This window comes from Carcharodon carcharias, chromosome 3 (assembly GCF_017639515.1).
Source record: "Carcharodon carcharias isolate sCarCar2 chromosome 3, sCarCar2.pri, whole genome shotgun sequence".
NCBI classification, from domain to species: Eukaryota; Metazoa; Chordata; class Chondrichthyes; order Lamniformes; family Lamnidae; genus Carcharodon; species Carcharodon carcharias.
Window position 1 is genome coordinate 80,351,065 of NC_054469.1, and position 25,218 is coordinate 80,376,282.

General features: G+C 41.1%; 1 protein-coding gene across 8 annotated transcripts in view; it reads left to right on the forward strand.

Annotated features, from left to right (window-relative positions):
- Positions 1-25,218, forward strand: part of tbc1d5 (TBC1 domain family, member 5) — a 554,754-nt gene that overhangs the window by 163,284 nt on the left and 366,252 nt on the right. For all 8 annotated transcript variants that reach the window (XM_041183651.1, XM_041183652.1, XM_041183650.1 and 5 more), the window contains one exon: positions 14,350-14,502. In XM_041183651.1, coding sequence (XP_041039585.1) covers positions 14,385-14,502 — 118 coding nt within the window. In that variant the 5' untranslated portion in view covers positions 14,350-14,384. The remainder of the gene's footprint in view (positions 1-14,349; positions 14,503-25,218) is intronic.

The window sequence follows — 25,218 nt, forward strand, 5'->3', positions numbered from 1 at the left end:
ATATTTGCGCAGTATTCATTAATTTGTTGTATCAGTCCATAGGGAAAAGGAGGATTGAATAATGGAGCCTGTGCTCAGTGCTGCCGCCTTGATGGCTGTGACCTGATTGGGGAGAAGTGTCTGGCGCCACCTAGTGTAGCTTTGAGAGGAGGCCCAGCCTGAGGTGGATGGTCCAGGGAAACCCCAGCAACATCCAGAGGATGAAGTTAGGCCCATCGCATGGAGGTGACTCACACCACCAAGGGTCTGCCAAAGAAAATTTTCCTATCTGGAGATGAGTGAAAGACAATGTCGCACATGTCTGCACTTGTCAAGAGATACGGTGGATCATATCTGCCGCATGCTGCAGGAGCACCTAAGGCCCATGGACTGGGAGGTTATCTCCTGCCAGTGCCCCTGAAGGTCACTGCCTAGCTCAGTTTATTTGCCTGTGGATCGTTCCAAGAATCCACAAGGGAACCTATGCGGCATCTCTCAGTCTTCAACCTAAATGGATCAAGGAGGTGACAGATACCCTCTTCAGTAAGTCTCATCATTATGTGAAGTTCACACTGGATGAAGCTAGCCAGGCTGCTAAATTTCAGGGGTTTGCAACTGTTTCATGCTTTCCTAGAGTACAGGGTGCAATCAATTGCACACGTTGCTTTTAGAGCTCCATGACAGCAGCCCCTGATGTTCATTTACAGGAAAGGATTCCACTCCCTAAATATTCAACTCATGTGCGGTCATCAGATGCACATTTGTGCCAGGTACCCTGGGAGTTCCCATGACTCCTACACCCTGAGTCACTTCCAGATGCCTCTCATATTCGAAGGGCCACAGCGAGTACAGATGATAAGGCGTACCCATTCAAACAATGGCTCGTGACACCTGTGCATTGTACTGAGTGCCTCAGAAGAGAGATGCAACATGGCGCATAGCTCGACACAATCCATTACCGAGCAGACTATTGGCACTTCCAATGTTTAGTCTGCTCAGGTGGGGCTCTGCAGTACACTCCACAGAGGGCGTGTCTCATAATTGTGGCCCATTGTGCCCTTCACAACCTGGCGCTTCAAAGGAGGGGATCCCTTGCCAGAGCGAGATATGGAGGAGAAGAGCTCCTTGGACGACAAAGAGCAGGAACCCGAAGAGGGAGATGAGAGCCAGCCATTGAAGAAGCACGACGTGGAAGGTGCACCCATGCCACACTGATAGCCACAAGATTCCAGGAAGAGTAAGGTGCAGGCAAGGGGACACGGCCACGTTCCTTCTGTCCCTTTGTGCCATGCAGTGCACAGAAAGGCCTTTGCAACCAGTAACATAGGGAGCAATTTCAACATTCAGCCTTGTGCCTTCAACCCTCCAGATTCACCAGACCTTTGGAAAGGTCAGTGGCAAACCCCGTATCCTTGATGGACTTGATGCACTCGTCGCTGCCTCAGTGAGAAACTTTTATCAGACACTAAGATGCATGCATGATTCGAGAGACCATCATGGTTGCAAGTCTTATACTTTGGCACTACTAATGAAGATAGCCATTTCATTTTGCGAAACAGTTGCAGCTAACCCTCCAAGGCTATTGAGCACACCTAGCTCCATGTTGTCCTGTAAGGAGTAAAAGTTACTAACGCATTTAGTGAACACTTCCAGTAAGTAGTTTTACATATCCCTCTGACATAACACACAGGTCGAGTAACTATCATGACCTAGCTACACATCACGTAAATGTGAGCCTCATAAAGGAAGGTGATCACTGAGTGCAAGCATGGCTTACCCGTGCAATAAAAGGGCAGACAGATGCATATGCACAATGCTTTCAATGATGAGACCATTCTCATGAACAACAAATATATTTGCAAAGGTGCATGATATATACAGTGATTGAACACCCCTACTGATACGTCTTGGTGCATCCGCGACATCCGCAGCGTAAGTGGAAACAGCTTGTTACACCCTGTTGTTGTTGATTATTTTTTTCATACGTTCTCTACAGGTCCAAAACCTGAAGGTCCCCAGCCTGCTTTGGGTCTTCTGTTGTGGGGCAGGTACACCCTCCTCGCCCTGTACAGTTGGAGCCACAGGCAGAAGGGATTGGGATTAGCTGTTCATTGAGTCACCTGGGTTGATAGCCCGAGGTCTCCAGCTGCTGGTGGTACTCCCTGTGACTGGCCGAGGGCCCTGCCTGACTCCCTGAGGAGAAAGAGCTCCTGGAGGGAGGTCAAGGTGCCCTGGCCCCCTTTCACTTAACCATGGATGGATCCCAGTGCCTGCAGCGATGGAGTCCAGATCCAAGTGCATATCCAGCAGGATCTGCTCGACCAAGGCCTCCAAGGCAGCTGCCACCCTTTCCATGGAGACCTGAGGTGCTCGCATTTAGGAACCATGACATCAGATAGAAGACAGATGGATTCCTCTATCCTTCGCTCCAGCCTGTTGACTGTGTCTCGCAACTCTACCTGATTTTCCGCTGCCTGTTGTTGCCTCTCCAGTATTTTAGAGATGGCTGCTTCTCGAGGCTCATCATCTGACTCAGACTCAGCGGCTCTCCACTGTGTGCCAGAGACCTGGGCTGTCTGACCTCCGCCTGCTGCAGGGACATGTCAGTGAGGTGTTCCCCGAATGTGACCCCGAGCCTAATCTAGATCGTTGACCCACTGGAATGTGTGTCTCAGTGCGGGTGAATGCAGTGACTGGCCTTCATATGATGCATCCTCCTCTGAGGTGTCCTGGGGGCTGGGGCATATGGTTGGTTTGGAACTCTGTCTGAGCCTGCTGGTGGCTATAAGAGAGATAAGATAGATTGAGTTCATAAGCAGGCAGAATGCAACATTGCAAGTAAGTCACTGTAATTACCAGGATGTGATCAACTCATGGAGGGCTGATCCAAACTGGCTTGTTGGGAGAGGCTGATCTCACCTTCCCCACAGGAGTGACTTTTGTCTTTGCCCGACAGCTTGATGGCATCCTCCTCAAACTGGGACAGCTGCTAGACATCTGCTGTCCTCCTCCTGTCTAGGATATCACCCTCCAGTTGTGGGTGAGCTTGGCCTGCATGAAGGTAACTGGAATGGAACCTGATGAGAAGAGATGGAGAGAGAGGTTGGGAAGCATGCATGCCTGCTGTGTGTACTGAGCCCTCCCCAGTAAGGGCTGAGGATGGAGTTTGTGCAGCATGATAGATGAGATGCTGGTGATGTTAAAGTGTCCGTGAGACAATCAGAGGCGAGGCTTGCCCTGCTAATATTATGTGAGATCCCTGAGCAGTGTAACCCTTTTGAGTGCAGGATGCCAATATGAGAGTGTGAGATTGGAGTGAGCTTAAGGGTGACTTACCCTGTTGGAACGGATGAGATCATTCATCCTCTTCCTGCACTGGATGGCATTTCTTGAGCAGGTGCCTGACAAGCTGACCTCCCTTGCAACTGCTTCCCAGGTTGACAAGGTGAGGCCGGTGGGCCTCCTGGAGCCATCCCTCAGGTAGAGGACATCCTGGTGTTGGTGGATTCCATGGATGAGGGCCTCAAGGGAGTAATTGCTGAACCTCAGAGCAGCTCTTTTCTTTGGTGGAATCATATCATTTGGCCTGCTGAGGATAATGAGTGTATTCGGGTGGTGTTTAGATATGGCACCAGGACCTTTGACCCCATTAGGTTACAGCGGGACGGTCGAATCAGTGTCTGCCCCACCATATAATCCAGAAAGCTACTCACCGATGCATAATTAATGAGAATCTGAACGTGAAGTCGGGCGCGATTTCCTGCCCAGCGGGAAATATACTGTGAAACCACAGCGCTTAGTCTCTGGAACAGAAAATTCCACCCGTAATCTCTAATTAAATATGGAGAAATTAAAGCAATTGATTTTTTCCCTCATATTTTGGGAATATTTTAGAAAAGGTCAATCAGAAATCATGTCACAGGACAAACAATGTTTCTTTGCAATGACAAAATCTTACCAATCAGTGGTGGGAAATTGTGTTCACCACATTCTGAAACTGACATCTCCTGGAATCTAGAAAGTTGACAACTCCAGATCAAACATAAGCATCAAGGCTGGACTTTCAAGTGAAAATGTTAATAAAACTGCTAAAACAATTTAGAAATGAACTTTATAAGTAGGTTTAATGTTTACTGGGGAATGTGTATTTTTACATTAATTTTTAAGTTTAAAATCTTATTTGGACATCAAGTCACTGAGGAAAAAGGGCAGAGGAAATGATATGCAATTACTTAGGCGATTTGATTGTTTGGCTTTCCTTCAGGAGGTAATTGCTCCCTTGGTGGAAATTTGTTTGAAATGGAATATATTTGTACATCACCAAATCAACTGAAAAATTTGAAAATTTTCTCTATTAATAGTTGAATGTAAATCCTGATGCATTGTAACTCAAAAATGTTAGAGGAGGTGTCTCTACACTATATGAAAGCTTATAAAATATTGTTTTTGCGGAGTGTTTTAGAAATACATTTATAGAGAATCAGTCATGAACAAAAGTTTTCTGGCCCTTTTAACGTGATTAAGATATAGTGGCAGGATTTCATCTCACATGACTGGAACTGGATGGTGGTAGATGAGAATGTACTAAATTTCCCAGCCAGTAGAAACAAGCTCTTAGTTTCCACCCTGTCAAGCCCCTTCAGAATCTTGTATATTTTAATGCGATCACCTTTTATTTTTCTAAACTCCAGAGAGTAATGGGCCAATTTGCTCAGTCTCTTCACAGAGGACAACCCCCTCCAATGCAATAATAGCTTTTCTTAAATATGGAAACCAAACTACAGACACTATTCCAGGTGTGGTCTCACCAAAGCCCTGCACAATTATAGCAAGACTTCTTCATTCCTATATTGCGATAAGGGTCGGCATGCCATTTGTCTTCCAATTGCTTGCTGTACCTGCATGCTAACTTTCTGCGTTCAATAAACAAGCACACCCGAGTCTCCCTCAACATAACGTTTCCAAGTTTCACATCTTTTAAGAAGTACTCTGCTTTTTTATTCTTACAACCAAAGTGAATAACCTCACACTTCCCCACATTATACTTCATCTGCCAGCTTGTTGGCCACTCACTTAACCTGTTTATATCTCTTGCAACCTCTCTGTGCCCTTCTCACTATTTCGATTTCCACCTAGCTTTGCATCATAAGCAAACTTAGATACATTACTTTCTGTCTCTTTGCCTAAGTTATTAATTTTATTATTATAATATCATCTTCCCATGTTCCTCCCCCTGAAAAACATATTTGTCTATAAAATTTGTAATTCATATATGCTGGGCTAGAGGAAAATATTTTATTCAAAGGTAAAGGCTTTGGTAAAAACACAAATATAACAGCAGAAACAGCTTGTGTTTATACAGCACCATTAACATATAATAAACATTCCATAGCACTTCACAAAAATCTAATCAGATATAAATCAACACTGAGTCTAAGAAGAAGATTAATAGATGGGGTGACTAAAATCTTGTCAGTTGGTTTTTAAGAATAGTCTTGAAGGAGTAAAGGGAGATTAGAGAGGTTCAACACTGATGAAGAAGCGGAGTTTAGTGTCAGTGTGGGTAGTAGAGTTTTAGAGGTGGAGAAAGCTTATGGTGGGTAGAAATGAGAGGCTGCCAAAATAGCATTGAAATAAGTAATGGGAATAGTTAAGTCTTAGGGCAACAAAAGTGGGGATGCAGTTCAAGCAGCAGGTGGATTGAGGCAGAGGCAGGGTAGGGCAAAGTTACAAAGATGGAAATGTGCAGCTTTTGTGATTTAGAGGAAATGAGTTTGGAAGCTTCGCTCACTGGAATAAAATGCCAAGGTTATCAGTTGCCTGGTAAGATGAAACCTGGCCCCTTGTCTTTGGATGATGTCACTAGAAAGCAACATGTAGATTAGAAGGGGCCAAGGATAGATCTTTTGTGGCTCTAGATGTAAACGATGCTGGGGCAGGAAGAGAGCCATTGCTGGGGATACGCTCGCTACATTTGGATTGGTAAGGGTGGAAACGAGTAACACCAATCCCATTGGAGCCCTAGCAAAACTGGAATCAGTGGGAATCGGACGGCCGCGGGGGGGGGTGGAAATTCTTCGCTGGTTGGAGTCATTTCTAGCACAAAGGAATGTGATTGTGGTTGTTGGAGGTCAGTCATTCAGCTTCAGGGCATCACAACAGGAGTTCCTCAGGACAGTGTCCTAGGCCCAACCTTCTTCAGCTCCTTCATCAATGACATTCCTTCCATCATAAGGTCAGAAGTGAGGATATTCGCTGATGATTGCACAATATTCAGCACCCTTCGTGACTCCTCAGATATTGAAGCGGTCCATTTCCAAATGCAGCAAGACCTGGATAACCTCCAGGCTTGGGCTGACAAGTGGCAAGGAACATTCGCACCACACAAATGCCAGACAATGATCATCTCCAACATGAGAGAATCTAACCATTGCCCCTTGACATTCAATGGCATTACCATTGCTGAATCCCCCACTATCAACATTGAGAAACTGAACTGGATTAGACATATCAATACTGTGGCTACAAGAGCAGGTCAGAGGCTAGGAATCCTGTGGCAAGTAACTCACTACCTGACTCCCCAAAGCCTGCCCACAATCTACAAGACACAAGTCAGGGGTTTGATGGAATACTCTCCACTTTCCTGGATGAGTGCAGCTCCAAAAACATTCAAGAAGCATGACACCATCCAAGCCAAAGCAGTCCGTTTGATTGACATTCCGTCCACAAACATTCACTCCCTCTACCACCGACGCACAGTTACAGCAGTGTGTACCATCTACAAGATGCACTGCAGAAACTCTCCAAGGCTTCTTCAACAGCACAATTCAAACCCACGATCACTACCATCTAGAAGAACAAGGGCAGCAGACACATGGGAACGCCACCACCTGGATGTTCCTCCCCAAACCACTCACCATACTGACTTGGAAATATATAGCCTTTTCTTCACTGCTCCAAGTCAAAATCCTGGAACTCCCTTCCTAACAACACTGTGTGTACACTTACACCAGAGGGACTGCAGCGGTACAAGAAGGCAGCACCTCATCACCTTCTCAAGGGCAATTAGGGATGGGCAATAAATGTGTGTCTAGCCAGCGAAGCTCACATCCCATAAATAATAAAAAGAGGTGGACAATAGAAATGAGGTGTAATAACCTAGAACTTGTAATTTACTGGTTTAAAGCTTATTAGATTTTTGTGAATACTCTTGAGTACTCAAGCTGTGGATAAAGGAGAGCCTGTAGACGTGCTGTACTTGGATTTCCAGAAGGCGTTTGATTAGGTGCCACATGAAAGATTATTTTGGAAAAAAGCTCATGGTGCGAATGTTAACATATTAGCATGGATAGAAGATTGGCTGGCTGACAGAAAACAGAACATTCATAAATAGGTCTTTTTCTGATTGGCAGGATGTGACAAATGGAGTCTTGTACGGGCCTGTGCTGGGATCTCAACATTTTACAATTTATATCAATGACTTAAATGATGGGAGTGAAGGCATGATAGTTAGAGTTGCAAATGACACAAAGGTAGGTAGGAAAGTATGTTGTGAAGAGGAATAAGGAGGTTGCAGGATATAGATAGGTTGAGTGAACCGGCAAAAATATGACAGATGGAGTGGGAAAATGCGAAGTTGTTCACGTTGGCAGGAAGAATAAAAAAGCAGAGCTTTACTTAAATGGAGAACGGCTGCAGAATTCCGAACTGCAGAGGGAGCGAGGTGCTCTAGTGCATGAGTCATAAAAAGTTAGTATGCAGGTATAGCAAGTAACTAAGAAGGCTAGTGGAATGCTATCCTTTATTACAAGAGGAATTGAACATAAAAGTAAGAATGTTACGCTTCAGTTATACAGGCCATTGCTGAGACCATGTTTTGAATATTTTGTGCAGTTTTGGTCTCCTTATTTAAGGAAGGATGTAAATGCATTGGATGTGGTACAGAGGAGGTTTACTAGATTGATACCTGGAATGAGCAGGTTGTCTAATGAGGATAGGTTAGACAGACTGGGCTTGTTTCCACTGGACTTTAGAAAAGTGAGGGGCGACATGATTAAAGTATATCAGACCCTGAAAGGTATTGACAAGGTGCCTCTTGTGGGGCACTGTTTTAAAAATTAGGGATTGCCCTTTTAGGACAGAGATGAGGAGAAATTTTTACTCTGAGGGTTGTACGACTTTGGAACACTGCCTCAGTAGGTGGTCGAGGCAGGCTCATTGAATATTTTTAAGGTGGAAGTAGATAGATTCTTGTTAGGCAAGAGAGTCAAAGGTTATCGGGTTAGATGGGAATGTGGAATTTGAAGCACACAGATCAGCCATGATCTTAATGATTGGCGGAGCAGGCTCAAGGGATCAAATGGCCTACATCTGATCCTATTTTGTACGTTCGCATGACTGATAGGACACAATTTCATTTTAAAGTTGCAAAAGTATGTTCAATGAAGTGCTGAAAATCTTGTGTAATTAGTAAGATTATTGAGGTATTTCTGTGGCTTCAAGTAGTCACAGCAAGTTTTGTAATTAGTGCTGGGTGCTTGGAAGCATGGTTTCAATTTCCATTTCTAGCGATATTTAAATCCTAACCTTCTCCTCATGTCATTATTAATGCCCGCTAATCATCAGTTGTTGACACAAAGGGAGATGTGACTGAGCAAGTTGAATCTGTTGCATGTTGCTGTATCATTTGAGTAAGAAATAACACTAAAAGCCTCCACAGAACTGGGCTGGATCACCAGCTTTCAAATCAAGTATTACTTAAGGGTGGGAAATACTGATAGGACAAATTCCAAGTGCATTGTATTTTGAACTGACAACTGTCAGAGAAGACATAAATAACCAAGTGGAACTAGCTACCTGCACAGGAAGACATTTTTTTTTAGCTCTTAATGAGATTAGAATGTGTTCCTTTTAACTGGTGATTTATTCCATTCTGCCCTCAATTAATTTGGCCTTTGATGCATGCAAGTTTTAACAACAGGAGAGAATATGTGAGCTAACTTGCCTTACGACGGATGTAGATGAAGGCATCAAAAGGTCAAGAAGAATATTGCTAAAGGTGAGAATTGTTCTGCTTCCAAACTGAGATTGTGGCCAATGCCTATTGGCTTTTTGCTTTCAAGACAAATTTGGAGCCAGGTAATTAGTTGCTGCTGCTGTCAATCACCACATGGTTTCCTGACATTTCAACATAGCTGACACTGCAGATTGCTTCTGATAGTATAAGGATATGAGGGTTAAGGGAAGACTTAGGAAACAGTACTGCCCACATTATGATGTAGAGCGACATGATGATAGACTTTTATTCATTCAAAGGATATGGGCTTCATTGGCTAGGCCAACATTTATTGCTCACCCCTAATTGCCCTTGAGAAGGTGGTGAGCTACCTTCTTGAACCGCTGCAGTCCCTGTGGTGTGGGGACACCCACAATGCTGTTAGGGCAGGAGTTCAGAATTTTTACCCAGCAACAGTGAAGGAACGGTGATATATTTCCAAGTCAGGATAGTGAATGGCTTGGGGGGAACTGCCAGGTGGTGGTGTTCCCATGTATCTGCTGCTGTTGTGTCATGAAGCTATTAATGTATAGTATATTGTTTTAAAATAAAGGTTTAGTCTGTGGGTGTGTTAGCTAGTCTGGGTGCTTTGATGTGTTCTAGTTTTGATATGTAAGAGAGGTAGAATGCATGTGCATTTTCTTTTGAATTGACCATTCAAGAAGTGGGGTGAGCTCTGGTACCTAGCTAGCAGAGACCAAGCAATATGTTTTTATTACTAATAAAATTGGTACCATGAAAGGAGTTTTATTGTTTGAGAGCTGGAGTTCAAAGTGGCTGGTGATACAATGAGAATTTACATTCAATGAGCTGTGTTAGGTATAACAAGACCATCATTTTGTGTGTGTGTAGAGGAGCGGCATTGTGAGATCAAAAGCAGCTGTAAGCCTCCAACTGTCTCCACAGGAACCAAAGTGAAAAGAACCTCATTTTGAATTCGTAAGGTGAAAATGCTTTGCCTGCATTTTGCAAAGCATTTTCATCTTACGAATTCAAAATGAGGTTAAGTCTATGGGTTGCTGCTGCCTTAACGGATATTAGTTTGGGAATTTGTTAAAAGTTATGATCATAGTAATTTGTAGCCATGTGTATATATTTAACTTGTGTAAATTAATAAAATATTTCATTTAGCTGAATATGAAACCTCTCGAAAATTGGTGGCATGATTCCTGAATTTAGAGTTGCACCTCAAACATAACACTAAATTATATGTTATGACAGTTGTTTAAAGTTTTCCTCTCGGATTTTTTTTAAATAACGAGCTTTACCAACTGCTCAGTCATAACGTTTTGCCCTTTTAGATGGTAGTGGTCGTGGATTTGGAAGGTGCCGTCTAAGGAGCCTTGGTGAGTTTCTGCAGTGCATCTTGTAGATGATACACACTACTGCTACTATGTGTCAGCAGTGGAGGGAATGAATGTTTGTGGATGGGCTGCCAAACAGGTGGGCTGCTTTGACCTGGATAGTGTCAAGCTTCTTCAGTGTTGTTAGAGCTGCACTCATCCAGGCAAGTAGAGAATATTCCCTCACGTTCTGGACCTGGGCCTTATAGATTGTGAACAGGCTTTGGGGGATCAGGAGGTGAGTTACTCGCCACAAGATTCCTAGCCTCTGACCTGATCTTTTGTCACAGTATTTATAGGCTAGTCCAGTTCAGTTTCTGGTCAATGGTAAACCCCAGGATGTTGGGATTTAGCAATGGTAATGCCATTGAATGCCATGGGGTGATGGTTAGATTCTCTCTTGTTGGAGATGGTCATTTTCTTGCACTTGTGTGGCACGAATGTTACTTGCCACTTGTCAGCCCAAGCCTGGATGTTATCTAGGTCTTGGTGAGTTTGGACATGGACAGCTTCAGTACCTGAGGTGTTGTGAATGTTGCAGAACATTGTGCAATCATCAGCGAGAACCCCTACATCTGACCTTATGATGGAACAAAGGTCATTGATGAAGCAGCTGAAGAGGGTTGGGCCTAGGACACTATCCTGAAGAACTCCGGTGACGTCCTGGAGCTGAGATGACTGACCTCCAACAATCACAACCATCTTCCTTTGTGCTAGGTATGACTCCAAGCAGCAAAGAGTTTTTCCCCTGATTTCCATTGACTCCTGTTATGCTCGGGCTAGGTTTGGATAGGGCTCCTTGATGCCATGCTTCACTAAGTGCAGCCCTGATGTCAAGGACAGTTAGTCTCATCTTACCTCTTGAGATCAGCTTTTTGTCCATGTTGAACCAAGGCTGTAATGAGGTCAGGAGCTGAGTGACTCTGGCGGAACTCAAACTGAGTGTCAGTGAACAGATTATTGCTAACCAAGTGCCACTTGACAGCACTCTTGATGAGCCCTTCCATCACTTTACTGATGATCAAGAGTAGGCTGATGAGGTAGTAATTGGCCAGGGTTGTATCTGTCCTGCTTTTTATATGCAGGACATAATTTGGGCAATTTTCCACATTGTTGGGTAAATGAGAGTGTTGTAGCTGTACTGGAACAGCTTGGCTAGGAGCGCAGCAATTCCTGGGGCACAAATCTTCAGCACTATTGCTGGAATATTGTCAGGGCCCATAGCCTTTTCAGTTTCTATTGTCTTCAGCCGTTTCTTGATATCACATGGAGTGAATCGAATTTGCTGAAGATTGACATCTCTGATGCTAGGGGCCACTGGAGGAGACAGTGTATAGAGAGTCTGGGAGAAGTCGGCATGAAAATAGCAGGTAGTTGGAGCTATACCTTGGAGATAAGTATATTGTTGTGTGAAAAACAATTTGTCCAACCACAAAAGCCTCCCGATCTCTTAGTGAGACACCAAACAACTTTAGAACAGAGATAAAAACAAAAAAGCTGCGGATGCTGGAAATCCAAAACAAAAACAAAAACAGAATTACCTGGAAAAACTCAGCAGGTCTGGCAGCATCGGCGGAGAAGAAAAGAGTTGACGTTTCAAGTCCTCATGACCCTTCGACAGAACTTGAGTTCGAGTCCAAGAAAGAGTTGAAATATAAGCTGGTTTAAGGTGTGTGTGTGGGGGGCGGAGAGAGAGAGAGGAGTGGGAGTCGGTGGGTTTGTAATGGATATTGGTGGACAGTCTATCACCAGAGATTGAGACAGAGAGGTCAAGGAAGGGAAGGGAAGTGTCAGAGATGGACCACGTGAAAATGATGGAGGGGTGGAGATTGGAAGCAAAATTAATAAATTTTTCCAAGTCCCGACGAGTGCATGAAGCGGCACCGAAGTAATCATCGATGTACCGGAGAAAGAGTTGTGGAAGGGGGCCGGAGTAGGACTGGAACAAGGAATGTTCCACATACCCCATAAAGAGACAGGCATAGCTGGGGCCCATGCGGGTACCCATAGCCACACCTTTTATTTGGAGAAAGTGAGAGGAGTTGAAGGAGAAACTGTTCAGCGTGAGAACAAGTTCAGCCAGACGGAGGAGAGTAGTGGTGGATGGGGATTGTTCGGGCCTCTGTTCGAGGAAGAAGCTAAGGGCCCTCAGACCATCCTGGTGGGGGATGAAGGTGTAGAGGGATTGGACAGGTCTGACTTTGACTCATAGACATACTTATTTGCTGGTTGGACGCAACACTATGAAATGGTAGGACAGTTGAAGTAACTAAATAAACAGCTATTTCCTTAAATCAAGGAAAACAACTTTGAGTCAGCAAATCATAGAGTGATGGTTGGATAAATAGTTGAATTACTTCATTTTTGGTGAAACTTCTGGTATCAAACAATTGATTTTGCTACAGAAGTGTTCAAGTTTCATGTTGTTCATGAAGTTATGATATTCTTAAGGAGATGACCCAAAATTTGACTATTTCCACCAATTTGGAGTGTGAACATGTTAATTTTATGTATTGTTTTTGTGCGCGTATATATTACATCTTTTGGCCAGTGATTCATTTATTCTATGGCTCTGAGCATACTTGATATTATCTGCTTACTCAGATATGAGATGTTTTTATAAGTATATAAAACCTTAAGTTGAGGCAGCAAATTCCAATTTGCTTTGTTATATGATCAAACTGTCTTCAGCAAACGGTTATATCCAAATCATTTATATAAACAAAAAATAAAATAGTTTCTGGCACCATTTCCTGGAGGCCCTCTGCCCAACTAACCTGAAAAATATTCATTTCCCCTACTTTGAGGACATAAGGTTTCTGTGCCCCAAATTGTTCTCTTTCGATATGGTATCAGGAAAATATAATAATTTTCATAATGTTATTGGAATTTATTGTAAAGTAGGAGTAGTGTGTGTATTTGTGGGACTTAATTGAGTTAAAGGCAGCTGGCCTGAAGGCTTTGTGTCAGAAGAGAAGCTAGGTTTGAAATGTTAAATAGGGAAACATGGTTGAAATTTTAGAATGGGAGGTGTAAAGGTAAAATTTGCATTTTTAGACAAACCAGAGTAATTTGAATTTCAAAAGAGGTGGTGAAGTGTTACACTTAGCCAGAAGAAGCCAAACTGTGTTTGTTTTTATTTACTGATAAAATTGGTAATATGAAAGATTTTTATCATTAAAAAAGTAGAGTTGAAAAGACATACTGGGACGTGGGATTGACATTAAAAAGGGAGAAGCCTGTATAAAGGAGATAATGTTATCAGTAAGAAAAAGGAATTCTAAGATCTAACAAGTATGAAAAGCCTCTAGCCTCTAAGCCTCAAATTGCTGCCTACACGAACTGAAGTGAAGAAAACTCACTTTGAATTCGACTGTTCAGGGTATTGTGTTATTTTGCCAAGGCCTTTTAAAATCTGAGTTTTACTGTTGCCTTAATGGAGGTGTAACTAGTGGAGCTAGGAGTTATCATAGTAGTAATTTGTAAACCTATGTATGTGCTTAAATTCATTTTTTTTATTAATAAAGGTTTAATTTAGTTTTATAAGAAACCTATAAGACTCAGTCTTATTACTACTGAATTCAAGGCACACATCTCAAAATAAATACAAATTATAAAATAGTTGTGGCAGTTGTTTGGCATTTGCCATCCACTGTACCATAACAATGGTTATATTTCCTTTAATATCACATGGCTTAGTTTTTGTGACCAGATTTTTAATGTGACTCGTTTAGATGTTTTCTGAAAATGAATATACTTCAGTTATGAAGTGCTTTATTCTGGATGACTCCATTTTCATCTTATCTATGAAGTTGCCTCTAGTGGCACAAAAAATCTTATGTGGTACCTCATTCAAAATTGTACAGCACTAAGCCATACAGTTCACAGTTCAGTTCAGTGTTAGTCTCTCAAATAACTGACTTTGATAGATATATTTTTCAATGCCAATATAGTAATCTTTTCTGCTTATAGGTAATTCAGTTGGCTGCCACAGGTAACAAGTCAAGATGTTGCCCTCATCGAGTAGGATTTCAACGTTTGAAACTAGACACCCTCTGGAAACAGATGTTCAAGAAACTGGTATAGATCCATTACAAAATGAACTAGTAAAAGATGATGATAACGGTGAGTTAAAAATTCCGAGATAGCACTTGATCTTGCCACAATATCACACCATTATATCCAGGAAAACAGAGTAATGGGTCATTGTTGCATACGGTTACAGTTTGATAGAATTTAAGATACTATCTTTTTATTAGTTTTTTGCCTCTCATGAGGTAATTGTAAAATGTATGAAAAATGTGAATATACCAGAAAACTTTTGCATGAAAATACTTTTTGAAATGAGCCTTCACAACAAATTATTTTTGAAATGTACAGGATTTGATCACAGCAGACAGTATTATATCCATTGTGGTCAAGAATTCAAGTTGTAACTGATCTTTAACAGGACATTTGCTTTGATTGGTGAGGGCGCAGAGTTCTCAAGTTGTATTACTTGAGACTAGTTATATTTTTCAGCAACGTGAAGCTGTAAAAACTGCATTCAAAATAATAATTATACTAGCCTTGTAATTGGGCACAGATGGATCTAGTTAACTACATGAAAGTGAACATACTACTGTAGCTGTATAAATCTGTTGTAAGTTGAATGGTTTCCTTAAACAGCAGTGTTTAAATCCTCCCAATCAATTAATAAATATGTAAACAGGGTTCCATTAACTGCCATATAGCATGATACTGTGTTTATTCACTTGTTATGGAGTCCACAGAGTAATGATCAGTGCTGATTAATCTGATTTCCACAATTATTTAGCAGTTTTTAACAAAGCGTGCATTTTACACACAGCCTTTCTTTGTGTGGCCTCCCCCTCCCCTGTTAAGCCACCTCTCTCTTCCCTTCTGTGTGGCCTGCTTTCTTCATCTGAGTGGCTTCCCTTATGTGACACCCCTCACTGTCTTTTCCTTGGTTTCACAATCATTGTGAAATTCATAGAATGCAGAAAGATCCACCATAGATGCAAAGTCAGAACACTTACTTCACACCGACCGCCCCCCAAAAACCCCTTGTTTCTAAAATCTATCTATTGAGCTACGGGGCTGTTAACAAGGGTACACAAAAAAAGTTAAAATCCCAAAAGAAATCTGCTTCTTCTTGTAAAATTGAACAAGTATAAGTTCTTTGGGCTTGTCTCAAACTCAAGTAAGTTATATACTGCAGATGCTGGTCTAAGTCCGGTAATCATAGAGAAGTTTGTGAAACATTACACACTCATTTTGAAATCTAATGTAATCTGCTCTGTGGATAATTTGCTACTGTTTGTTTTCTTTTAATGACCTAAATTATAGATTAGATTCATGGTCTACTCATGATTGAACTTCTGTTATCTAAAAGTTAAGCAAACATAAAGGATGATGTAATTTCTAGTTCGACGATCACAAGATAACTATGGTTGAGAAAGACCATTCAACCCTTCTTAGTCCATTCATCCAGAAAACCCTACAGTCTGTCCATTGCAACATTAAATTGTTCGGTTCTTAATTGATTGCAAGATTTTTGCCTGCAATACTCTGGGAGTCCATTCCACATCAGGATCATCTCTGTATGAAAAAGAAGTTGAAGAACCGAACTTAAATTTTCCAATTGCTAATTACTGCTGCCACTTAAGGTGGGAAGAGGTAATGTTTTTTGCCTCTATTTGTTAGTCTGTTTGGAAACAATATCTCAACTAATGGACGTGTTTCAACAAAACATGGTACACGGTATGGCCCAATGATTAGTTTTTGGTAAAGATATGAATCTGGTTCTTGGAATTTTTTAAAGGATCCATAAACATTGGGAGTTAGGGCAAATTGACTTGTCTTTTAGTATGTTGTGTGTTGTTTTATTTAGAATATTGTTGATTGTTTTAGGATGTTGTAAATTGTCCAAGCTGCTGTGGTGCAATTTGTCACAGCTGTCAAAATGTGAGTAGAGTTTCAGAGCAGGTTGTTGGATGTGGATTGGCCTGAAGCTTCCTCAGTGAGATGGAAACTCTTTAAAAATGAAAAGACTTCTCTCTTCAGCTTTGTTGTTACAGACCATCAATCAGGCAGAGAAAAACCTCAAGGAAAAACTGTTTAATTGTAATCATGTTGAGTTAATACAACATGATGGAGGTAGGTGCTCTACTGAGTGCCATCTTCATTTGTTTGAACCTGTGTTCCCTTAATTGTGCTAGTCTTGCAATTTTGTTTGAAGAAACTTTTCACAACTTCTACTAGCGTATACTTCTGTAAATTTACTTATCATATACCCCCCTCAAGGCTGAAAGCTCAAGAAAGAGAAAGCTTTCCCCATGGGTTGGAGTTCTAACTAGCTTTGTTGCTCATTTCTGCACAACCTCTAATGTCTCTCCTGTCTCTTTCTCTTTCTCCCACTACCATTTACGTTGTCAAAAATAGGTGAAACATTGGTTAGATTGCACTATGTTTGGTCATAAGCTCCTTGGTGAACAAAGTCCCTGAGAAGCAATGTTTTACTTTTGATTCGGATAAAGAATCATCTAGAACAGCTCCATACTGAGGAAAAGCATATACCCGAGTGTACGCTTACTTTTGTCTGGACATTAGGATAGGCACGCACTTCATTTCATGGAAGTGTGAGACCACAAGATGGGTTCTTGGCAAACTCTTTTTATTTATGATGATAACCTCTTCAATGTCGCTGACCGAGCGTTGGTATGCCCTTCAACAAAACAGACCGGTGCATGTGGTTTCTGAGAAGCCGGCTTTAATACTCTGTCAGAGTCTTAAAGAAGTATAACATATTCCATACAATGTTGTTCAAGATCATGCTTGTTAAATATTAAACATGATTTATTTGACTTAAGCCAGGCCTTATCAGATGGCATTTACCTCGTCTGTGAGATTAGTGTATTTATACTTATTAATGTAGGTGGCATTGGTAATAAAAAAAAATCCAGGCAAGTGGAAAGTATTCCATCACACTCTTGACCTGACCTTGTAGATGGTGGACAGGCTTTGGGAAGTCAGATTCCTAGTCTCTGACCTGCTCTTGTAGTCCCAGTATTGATATGGCTAGTCCTGTTAAGTTTCTGGTCAATGGGGAATTCAGCGATGGTAATGCCATTGAATGTTGAGGGGCGATGGTTAGATTCTCTTTAGTTGGCAATGGTCATTGCCCGGCACTTGTTTGGCACAAATGTTACTTGCCATTTGTCAGCCCATGCCTGGATATTGTCCAGGTCTTGCTGCATTTGCACGTGGACTGCTTCAGGATCTAAGGGTTACAAACGGTGCTGAACATTGTGCATTAGCTTCATGAAAATGTCATCTTGTGCTTAACTTGTCCGTGATCTTCATGAAGTTGCTGCATTTGTATATTAATAGCCCCTCACTGGTAGTAACCTTCCAAGAATTCTTAGATTCTGGAGAAGCCCAGAGGATTGGATAACTGCCAAAGTTAACACTCTTTTTGAAAAAGGGAGGGAAACGAAAAACATGTAACTACTATAGGTCAATTCGCTTAACATCCATCAATAGGAAAATGTTAGAGTCTATTATAAAGGATGTAATAGCCGGGCATTTAGAAATGCATAATATAATCAAGCAGAGTCAGCATGGCTTCATGAAGGGGAAATCATGCCTGACAAGTTTATTGGAATTCTTTGAGGAGTTAAAAAGCATGATAGATAAAGGGGAACCAGTAGATATAATGCATTTGAATTTCCAAAAGGTGTTCGATAAGGTACCGAGCATAGGTTTCCTTAATAAGATGAAAGCCTATGGTATTGGGGGTAGTATATTACATTGATAGAGGATCGGCTAACTAATAGAAGACAGAGTTGGGATAAAGGAGGCATTTTCAGGATGATATCTTTACCTAGGAAAGGATATGGTTGCTATAGAGAGAGTGCAGCGAAGGTTCACCAGACTGACTCCTGGGATGGCAGGATTGTCGTATGAGGAGAGATTGGGCCGACTAGGAGTTCATTGGAGTTTAGAAGAATGAGAGGAGATCTCATTGAAACACACAAAATTCTGACTGGGATGGACAGACTGGATGCTGGGAGGATATTTCTTCTGGTTGAGGGGTCTAGAACAAGGTGTCACAGTCTGAGGATATGGGATAGACCATTAAGGACTGAGATGAGGAGAAACATCTTCACTCAGAGTGTGGTGCACCTGTGCAATTCTCTACCACAGAAGGCTGTGGAGGCCAAGTCACTGAATATATTTAAGAAGTGAAATAAATAGATTTCTGGAATCTAAAGCCGTCAAGGAGTATGGGGAGAGCGCAGGAGTACAGAGTTGAGATAGCGGATCAGCCATGATCATATTGAATAGCGGAGCAGGCTCGAAGGGCCAAATGACGTACTCCTGCTCCTATTTTCTATGGCTCTATGTTTCTCTGTGGCATTTCATTCCTTCAGCTGGGAGTGAACTTTTGGAGATTTTTTAAAAATATCAAAATTTAAGTTTTTTTTTCATTTTTAACACTTTTCTATGTCTTTTTCTCTATTATAATGCAGTCTTCCTTTGTTTTATTACTCTTTTGATATTTGATATTGAATTCACCTACTTAAATTCACTCTCAGCCCATTGTCTCTTGATTTCTCAGTTCCTTAATCTCATTTGTTAAGGTGATACACTCTTTGCCTCATCATTCACCAAGTTTCCCAGACCCCAGTTGTCTCTCAGTCTTGTTATGAGCTTGCACGTCTAGCAACATTGCAAATTTTTTTTTGAGCTTAAGGAAGATGTTTAACTTACTTGCTCCAGCAAATTCCCTATATTGTAAATGCTAGTTTTGTTCTGCTTGACTGAGGATGATTTTTGAGAATGAAAAATGTTTATCAGAAATTGTGTTTTGATGCTGGATATTACTTTCTTTTTTCTCTCTCCATATCTTCAGCATATAAATAATTATATCAGAAACCATTTCGTAATAACTTAAATGCATTTTTAGGTAAAATAAAGGTCAGTAAATGGCTTATTTCAAATATCATAGTACTGTAATTCATGGTTCATATCAGATAAAGTCTAGAAAGAAAGTTCAGCTCTGCAGCGTACTATATTTGTAGAACCCAGGTGCAAAATGAATCATTTATGCACTCAATAAATTTGAGTACAGGCATTTTGACTGGTGACGTTCTCTGATGAAAAAAATAAACTCATTGCGTTACACAAAGTTATTAACACTGAATTGATACTTACAAGTGTCATTAATACATTTACCACAAATGTTCATTAACAATGTAAATTTATGCAATGCACTCTTTAAGATGAGGTAGTGACTAATGACTTTAAAGACTAATGGCACTTTAAATGGGTAGAAAGTTTAGATAGCAAATCTTTCAGGATAAATTAATTAAGGTCTGTATTCAACTTGGTATCAAAATATCTATGTTTACAACAAAGCAGCTGTTGTTAGCACAAATTTGACATCTAGAATAGCACTTAATCAAAGTCGAAAATTTTCTGGACTATTAACCCAGATATCTAGAGATGAATATTGATTGTTTTCTTGATTGAAGACACAATGTTGAATATGGGGCATTGGTAGATTGAAAGCTTATACAATCGTACAGCATAGAAAGAGGCCAGATGGATTTCTTTTCAGCTTTTCATACCACGTAACCATTGAAGCTTATTGAAAAATTGAAAATCCTTGATGCCTATCCTACTCTGCTACTTGGAAGCAGTGGTTTCCTTCATGACAGGATCCAGTGGTATTAGTTTCCAGGATTTACTTGTCCATGTTAATGAATACTGGTTCTCCTCAGGGTTGTATACCTTCACATTTACTTCTCATCTTCTAAAAGAATGATTGTCAATCAGTGTATGATGATGATATAACGATCCTGAAGTATGTAGATGATCCAGTACATGTGTATCTCAGAAGGAATAACGAAGGAAACTATAGGAACTAGGTGGAGAAGTTTTTAAAATGGTGTGATAACAATTTCCTTAAACTGAACGAAAACAAGACAAAAGCACTAGTTGTGGACTTTAGGAAAAAACCAGTTAGTATTGTTCCTGTGAGGATTCATAATGTGGACATTGAAGTAGTAACTAGCTACAAGTATCTAGGCGTCAAAATAGATATTAAGTTAAATTGGAGGAAACACTACTGATTTGGTGACCAAGGGAAATCACTGTTATACTACCTCAAGAAATTAAAATCCTTTCGAGTAGTACCTACAATCATGAAACTGTTCTATACGGCTGTAGTTGAGAGTGCTATCCTTTTTGGCTGTTTCGTCTGGTATTGTTATCTTAAGTAAGCAGACTCTTAAAGAATACATAGATTATTGAACCAAGCAGGAAGGGTATTTGATGAGCAAATATTTCTTGGCGAAATCTGCTCTCGACGAATTTTGACGAAAGTAAGGAGTGTCATGAATGGTGAGGATCACCTTTTGTTTCAGTATTACTGCTGGATGCATCCAGGGAAAAGACTACAATCCTCCAAATGCAGGACAAATTGGTTCCTGAGCTTGTTTTTGCACTTCTCCATATGTGGTTTTAACAGGAGCTTGATGTATGGATAAGTATATGCACTCAGGGTGGGTCTCACTGATTACTTTAATGTATTGGAATATTGCTGAAAATAAAGACATTTTTTGTCAAAGCTTTTTGTCTTGCACTCATCAGGACAATTCGCAAGAAAATACCAATGTCAGGGGAAACAACATATTTGTACTGTATGAGAAGTATACTGTATGCTGTATAGATATGTTGTTTTCCTTGACATTGGTATTTTCTTGTGAATTGCCCTGATGAGTGCAAGATGAAAAGCTTTGATAAAAAATCTTTTTTTTCAGCAATACTCAAGTTCTATAACACCAAATGACTATTTGTATTGGAATAGTTTTTAATACATGTTTTAATTAAAGTTAGATCTCTGTGAAAGGTAATTTTTTTTCTTTTATTGTATCATTCATTTATATGAAATTTTTTAATTAAAAAGTAATGTACCTGAAATGAGTTTCCGTATAGACAATAAAATAGATTGATTGATTGAACGTTGTTACAAATGTGAGAGGTTTTATAAGATTATTTTTTAAACTGTCTCTTTAATTTATGGTAAAATGGAGTAGTGAAGAGGGTTGTGTGATCGACAATGAGCACTGGCTGACAACAAGTCTATGTGGCTTGGCTATCATGGAGATCAGAGGCCCAGGTTGAGATTTGCTAAGAACAAGGTGCAAAATGTTCTCACCTGCAACAAAGGCAGGAGCAGCTGGGTGGACTGTGGACAGATTTTCTGTCTCAGAGTTCTTGGACAAAAAGAGAGAGAGAGAAGTCTCACAGAGACTCAGGCTACAGCTGGTGTGGTCTGCAGAGGTCATAAATAAATAAATTTAGAGGGGAGAAGGCTGCTGGTCCTCTGAGAGTTAACAGGCAGAACGTAGGATTAAGGACATCCTCTGTTGAAGAGGTGCATCCTGTGGAAATCTAAAGACTCTAGAAGATTTTCCTGGGCGAAGTCAGGAAAAGAAATCACCAGAGTGGACTTTACTGCTGAAAGTTTTTAACCTTCGACAGCCGTGGGGTGCTGTGATTCAGCAAGATGGGGAAACATGAACTCATTGGAACTGGGAGTAACTGTGGACTGTTTCCTATAAAAACTGTAATCCAGTGGAGAGCATGCTGTGAAGTGTGTGTGAATGTATATATATCTACGTCAGAAGTTCAGTTTTGGAAGGTAACATCATTGGAACAGATGCGACGGAGGCTGAGGAACTGGGAGAATGGGATGGAGTCCTTACAGGTAATAGGGTGCGAGGAGCTGTAGTCGAGGTAGCTGTGGGAGTCAGTGGGCGTGTAATGAATATTGGTAGATAGTCTATTGCCAGAAATGGAGACCAAGATGTCAAGGAAGGGAAGGGAACTGTCGGAGATGGACCATGTTAAGGTGAGAGAGAGAGGTGGAAATTGGAAGCAAAATCGATTAAATTTTTCCAGGTCTAGACAAGAGCATGAAGCAGCACTGATACAGTCATCAAAGTACTGGAAAAAAAGTTGTGGGAGGGGCCTGAGTAGGACTGGAACAAGGAATGTTCCACATACCCCTCAAAAAGACAGGCATAACTGGGGGCCATGTGGGTACCCATAGCCAGTTCAGTCAGGCAGAGGAGAGTGGCAGTGGATGAGGATTGTTCAGGCCTCTGTTCATGGATGAAACAGAGAGCTTCAGACCATCATGGTGGGGATAGAGGTGTAGAGGGACTAGATCTCCATAATGAAGAGAAAACTGGAAATTATTGATATGATGTGGGGCATCAGAGGAATCACGAATGTAGGTGGGAAGAGACTGGACAAGGAAGGAAAGAAAATGGAGTCAAGATAGGAAGAACTGATTTCCGTGGGGCAGGAACAGGCTGACATGATGGATCTATCATGACAGTCCTGTTTGTGGATCTTCCCTCCTCAGCTTCCAACCATATACACTCCCAACCCCTCAGAGTTCACTTCCTTCCCAAAATTTATACATAGGACTGTTGCTTGCCATTTCAGCTCATCGTCTTGCTCTCATGCCAGCATGTCAGTTCTTGGCCTGCCGCAATGTTCCAGTGAAGCCCAAAGCAAATCACAGAAACACAGGATTTTAACAGCCTGGAAGGAGGCCATTTGTCCCATCGTGTCTGCACCAGCTCTCCAAATGAGCATTATGGCCTAGTGCCATTGCCCTGCCATTTCCCCATACCATTGCACATCGTTTTTATTCAAATAATCATCTAAAGCCCTCTTGAATGCCTCGATTGAACCTGCCTCTGCCACACTTCCAGGCAGTGCATTCCAGACCCGAACCACTCGTGTGAAAAAGTTTTTTCTCAAATCACATTTGCTTCCTTTACAAACCACTTTAAACCTGTGCCCTCTCGTCCTTGATCCTTTTACAAGCGGGAACAGCTTCTCTCCATCTACTCTGTCCAGCGCCCCCATGATTTTGAATATCTTAATGAAATGTCCTCTTAGTCTTCTTCCTTCCAAGGAGAACAGTCCCAACCTCTCCAATCTATCCTCATAGCTGAAGTTTCTCACCCTGGAAGCATTCTTGTAAACCTCTTCTGCATTCTCTCCAAAGTGTTCACATCCTTCCTATAATGTGGCACCCAGAACTGTACACAATATTCCAGCTGAGGCCTAACAAATGTCTTATATAAATTCAGCATAACCTCCCTGCTCTTGTACTCTATGCCCCTATTAATAAAGCCCAGAATACTATATGCTTTACAAGCTGTTCCCTCCACCTGTCCTGTCACCTCCAATGACCTATGCACATATCTACCCAAGTATTTCTGCTCTTGCACCCTCTTCAAAATGTCACCCCTTATTTTAAATTGTCTGTCCATGTTCTTTCTACCAAAATGCATCACTTCACACTTCTCCGCATTGAACTTCATTTGCCACCTATTTGCCCACTCCACCGACTTGTTTATGTCCTCTTGAAGTTCTTCATTACCCTCCTCACAGTTCACAACGCTCCCAAGCTTTGTAAACTGAAGGAACATCACCCCATCTTCCGATTAGGCACTTTACAAACTCCTGGACCTAACATTGAGTTCAACAACTTTAGACCATGAACACCCTCTTCCACCTGGACCCCTTTTGAATCCAATTTTATTTTATTAACTACTGCACCCCCCCCCCTCCCCACCCCAACAGGGGCATGTGTCACTTGTTCTAATGTTTTGCTTTTACAGAACACTGACCCTTGTTCTGCTATTAACACATTCTCCTATCCTCCTATCTTTACCTTTATGTCACAATCAGCACCTTCTTTAGTTTTTATCTCTCCCTTTGCCTTGTGTCCATGACATCGTTGTCAAATCTCTCCCATCTATCCCTGATCCTTCTATCCTAAGGGCATCTAGGGATGATCAATAAATGCTGGCCCAGCCAGTGAAATCCACATCCCATGAATGAATTTTTTTAAAAAATTGCTCCATCTGCTCCACTCCCCTCTTAAACAGTATAAAATCCAGCTCTGAAGAAGAGTCAAATGGACTCGAGATATTAACTTTGTTTATCGCTCCACAGATGCTGCCAGGTCTCCTGAGTTTTTCAGCATTTTCTATTTTTATTTCAGATTTCCAGCATCTGCAGTATTTTGCCTTTATTTTAGTGCAAAATCTTGAACTTCAACCTCAGAGAAAAAGAGCAGGAAAGCTGTGTGCTTCAAAGAGAAAGTGAAAGAAAAATAAAAATTAGAAAGGGAAAATCTTGAATTCCAGAGGGAAAAAAGAAGCAGGGAAATTTGTAAAAGCTTAGATTAAGGAGTTGCAGGAAAACTTGACGATTAGTCTGATTTAACTCCATGTTTGAGTTTGGATTTGGCTTGGAATATTCGCCTGAATTTGGGGAGGAGAAGTTAAAATACATTTTGAGTTGCTTGAGAAAATTGTAACAAAGTTACAATGACTACAGGAAAGTCAAGACAGTTTTGTTGCAAAGTGTATTCATGGCGAAAGCATTAGAATTGTACTTGTCACTTTCAGATATAGAATCTAATGATTATAATAGTGAAAATTGCTGTTTTCAATGCCTATTAGTTAGTTTTGGAAGCAGAGGAGCAAAAGTTTGGATACTTAAGGAAGAAATAGCATCAGGCTTTTGTGGAATCTGCTTGAGAAATTATATTTGGTAGGTGATATAGGGCAATGGAGATTGATCAAGATTTTGAAAACCTTAGAGGGGTGATGTTATGGAAGAATTTAAAATTAGCGTCCCTTTAAGAATAAGGTCCCACCTAGAAGACCACAAAGTTTCTTGGATAAGGGCAATTATGGCTGATGACTACAAATTGATGCACAAACATGTGAATGACTA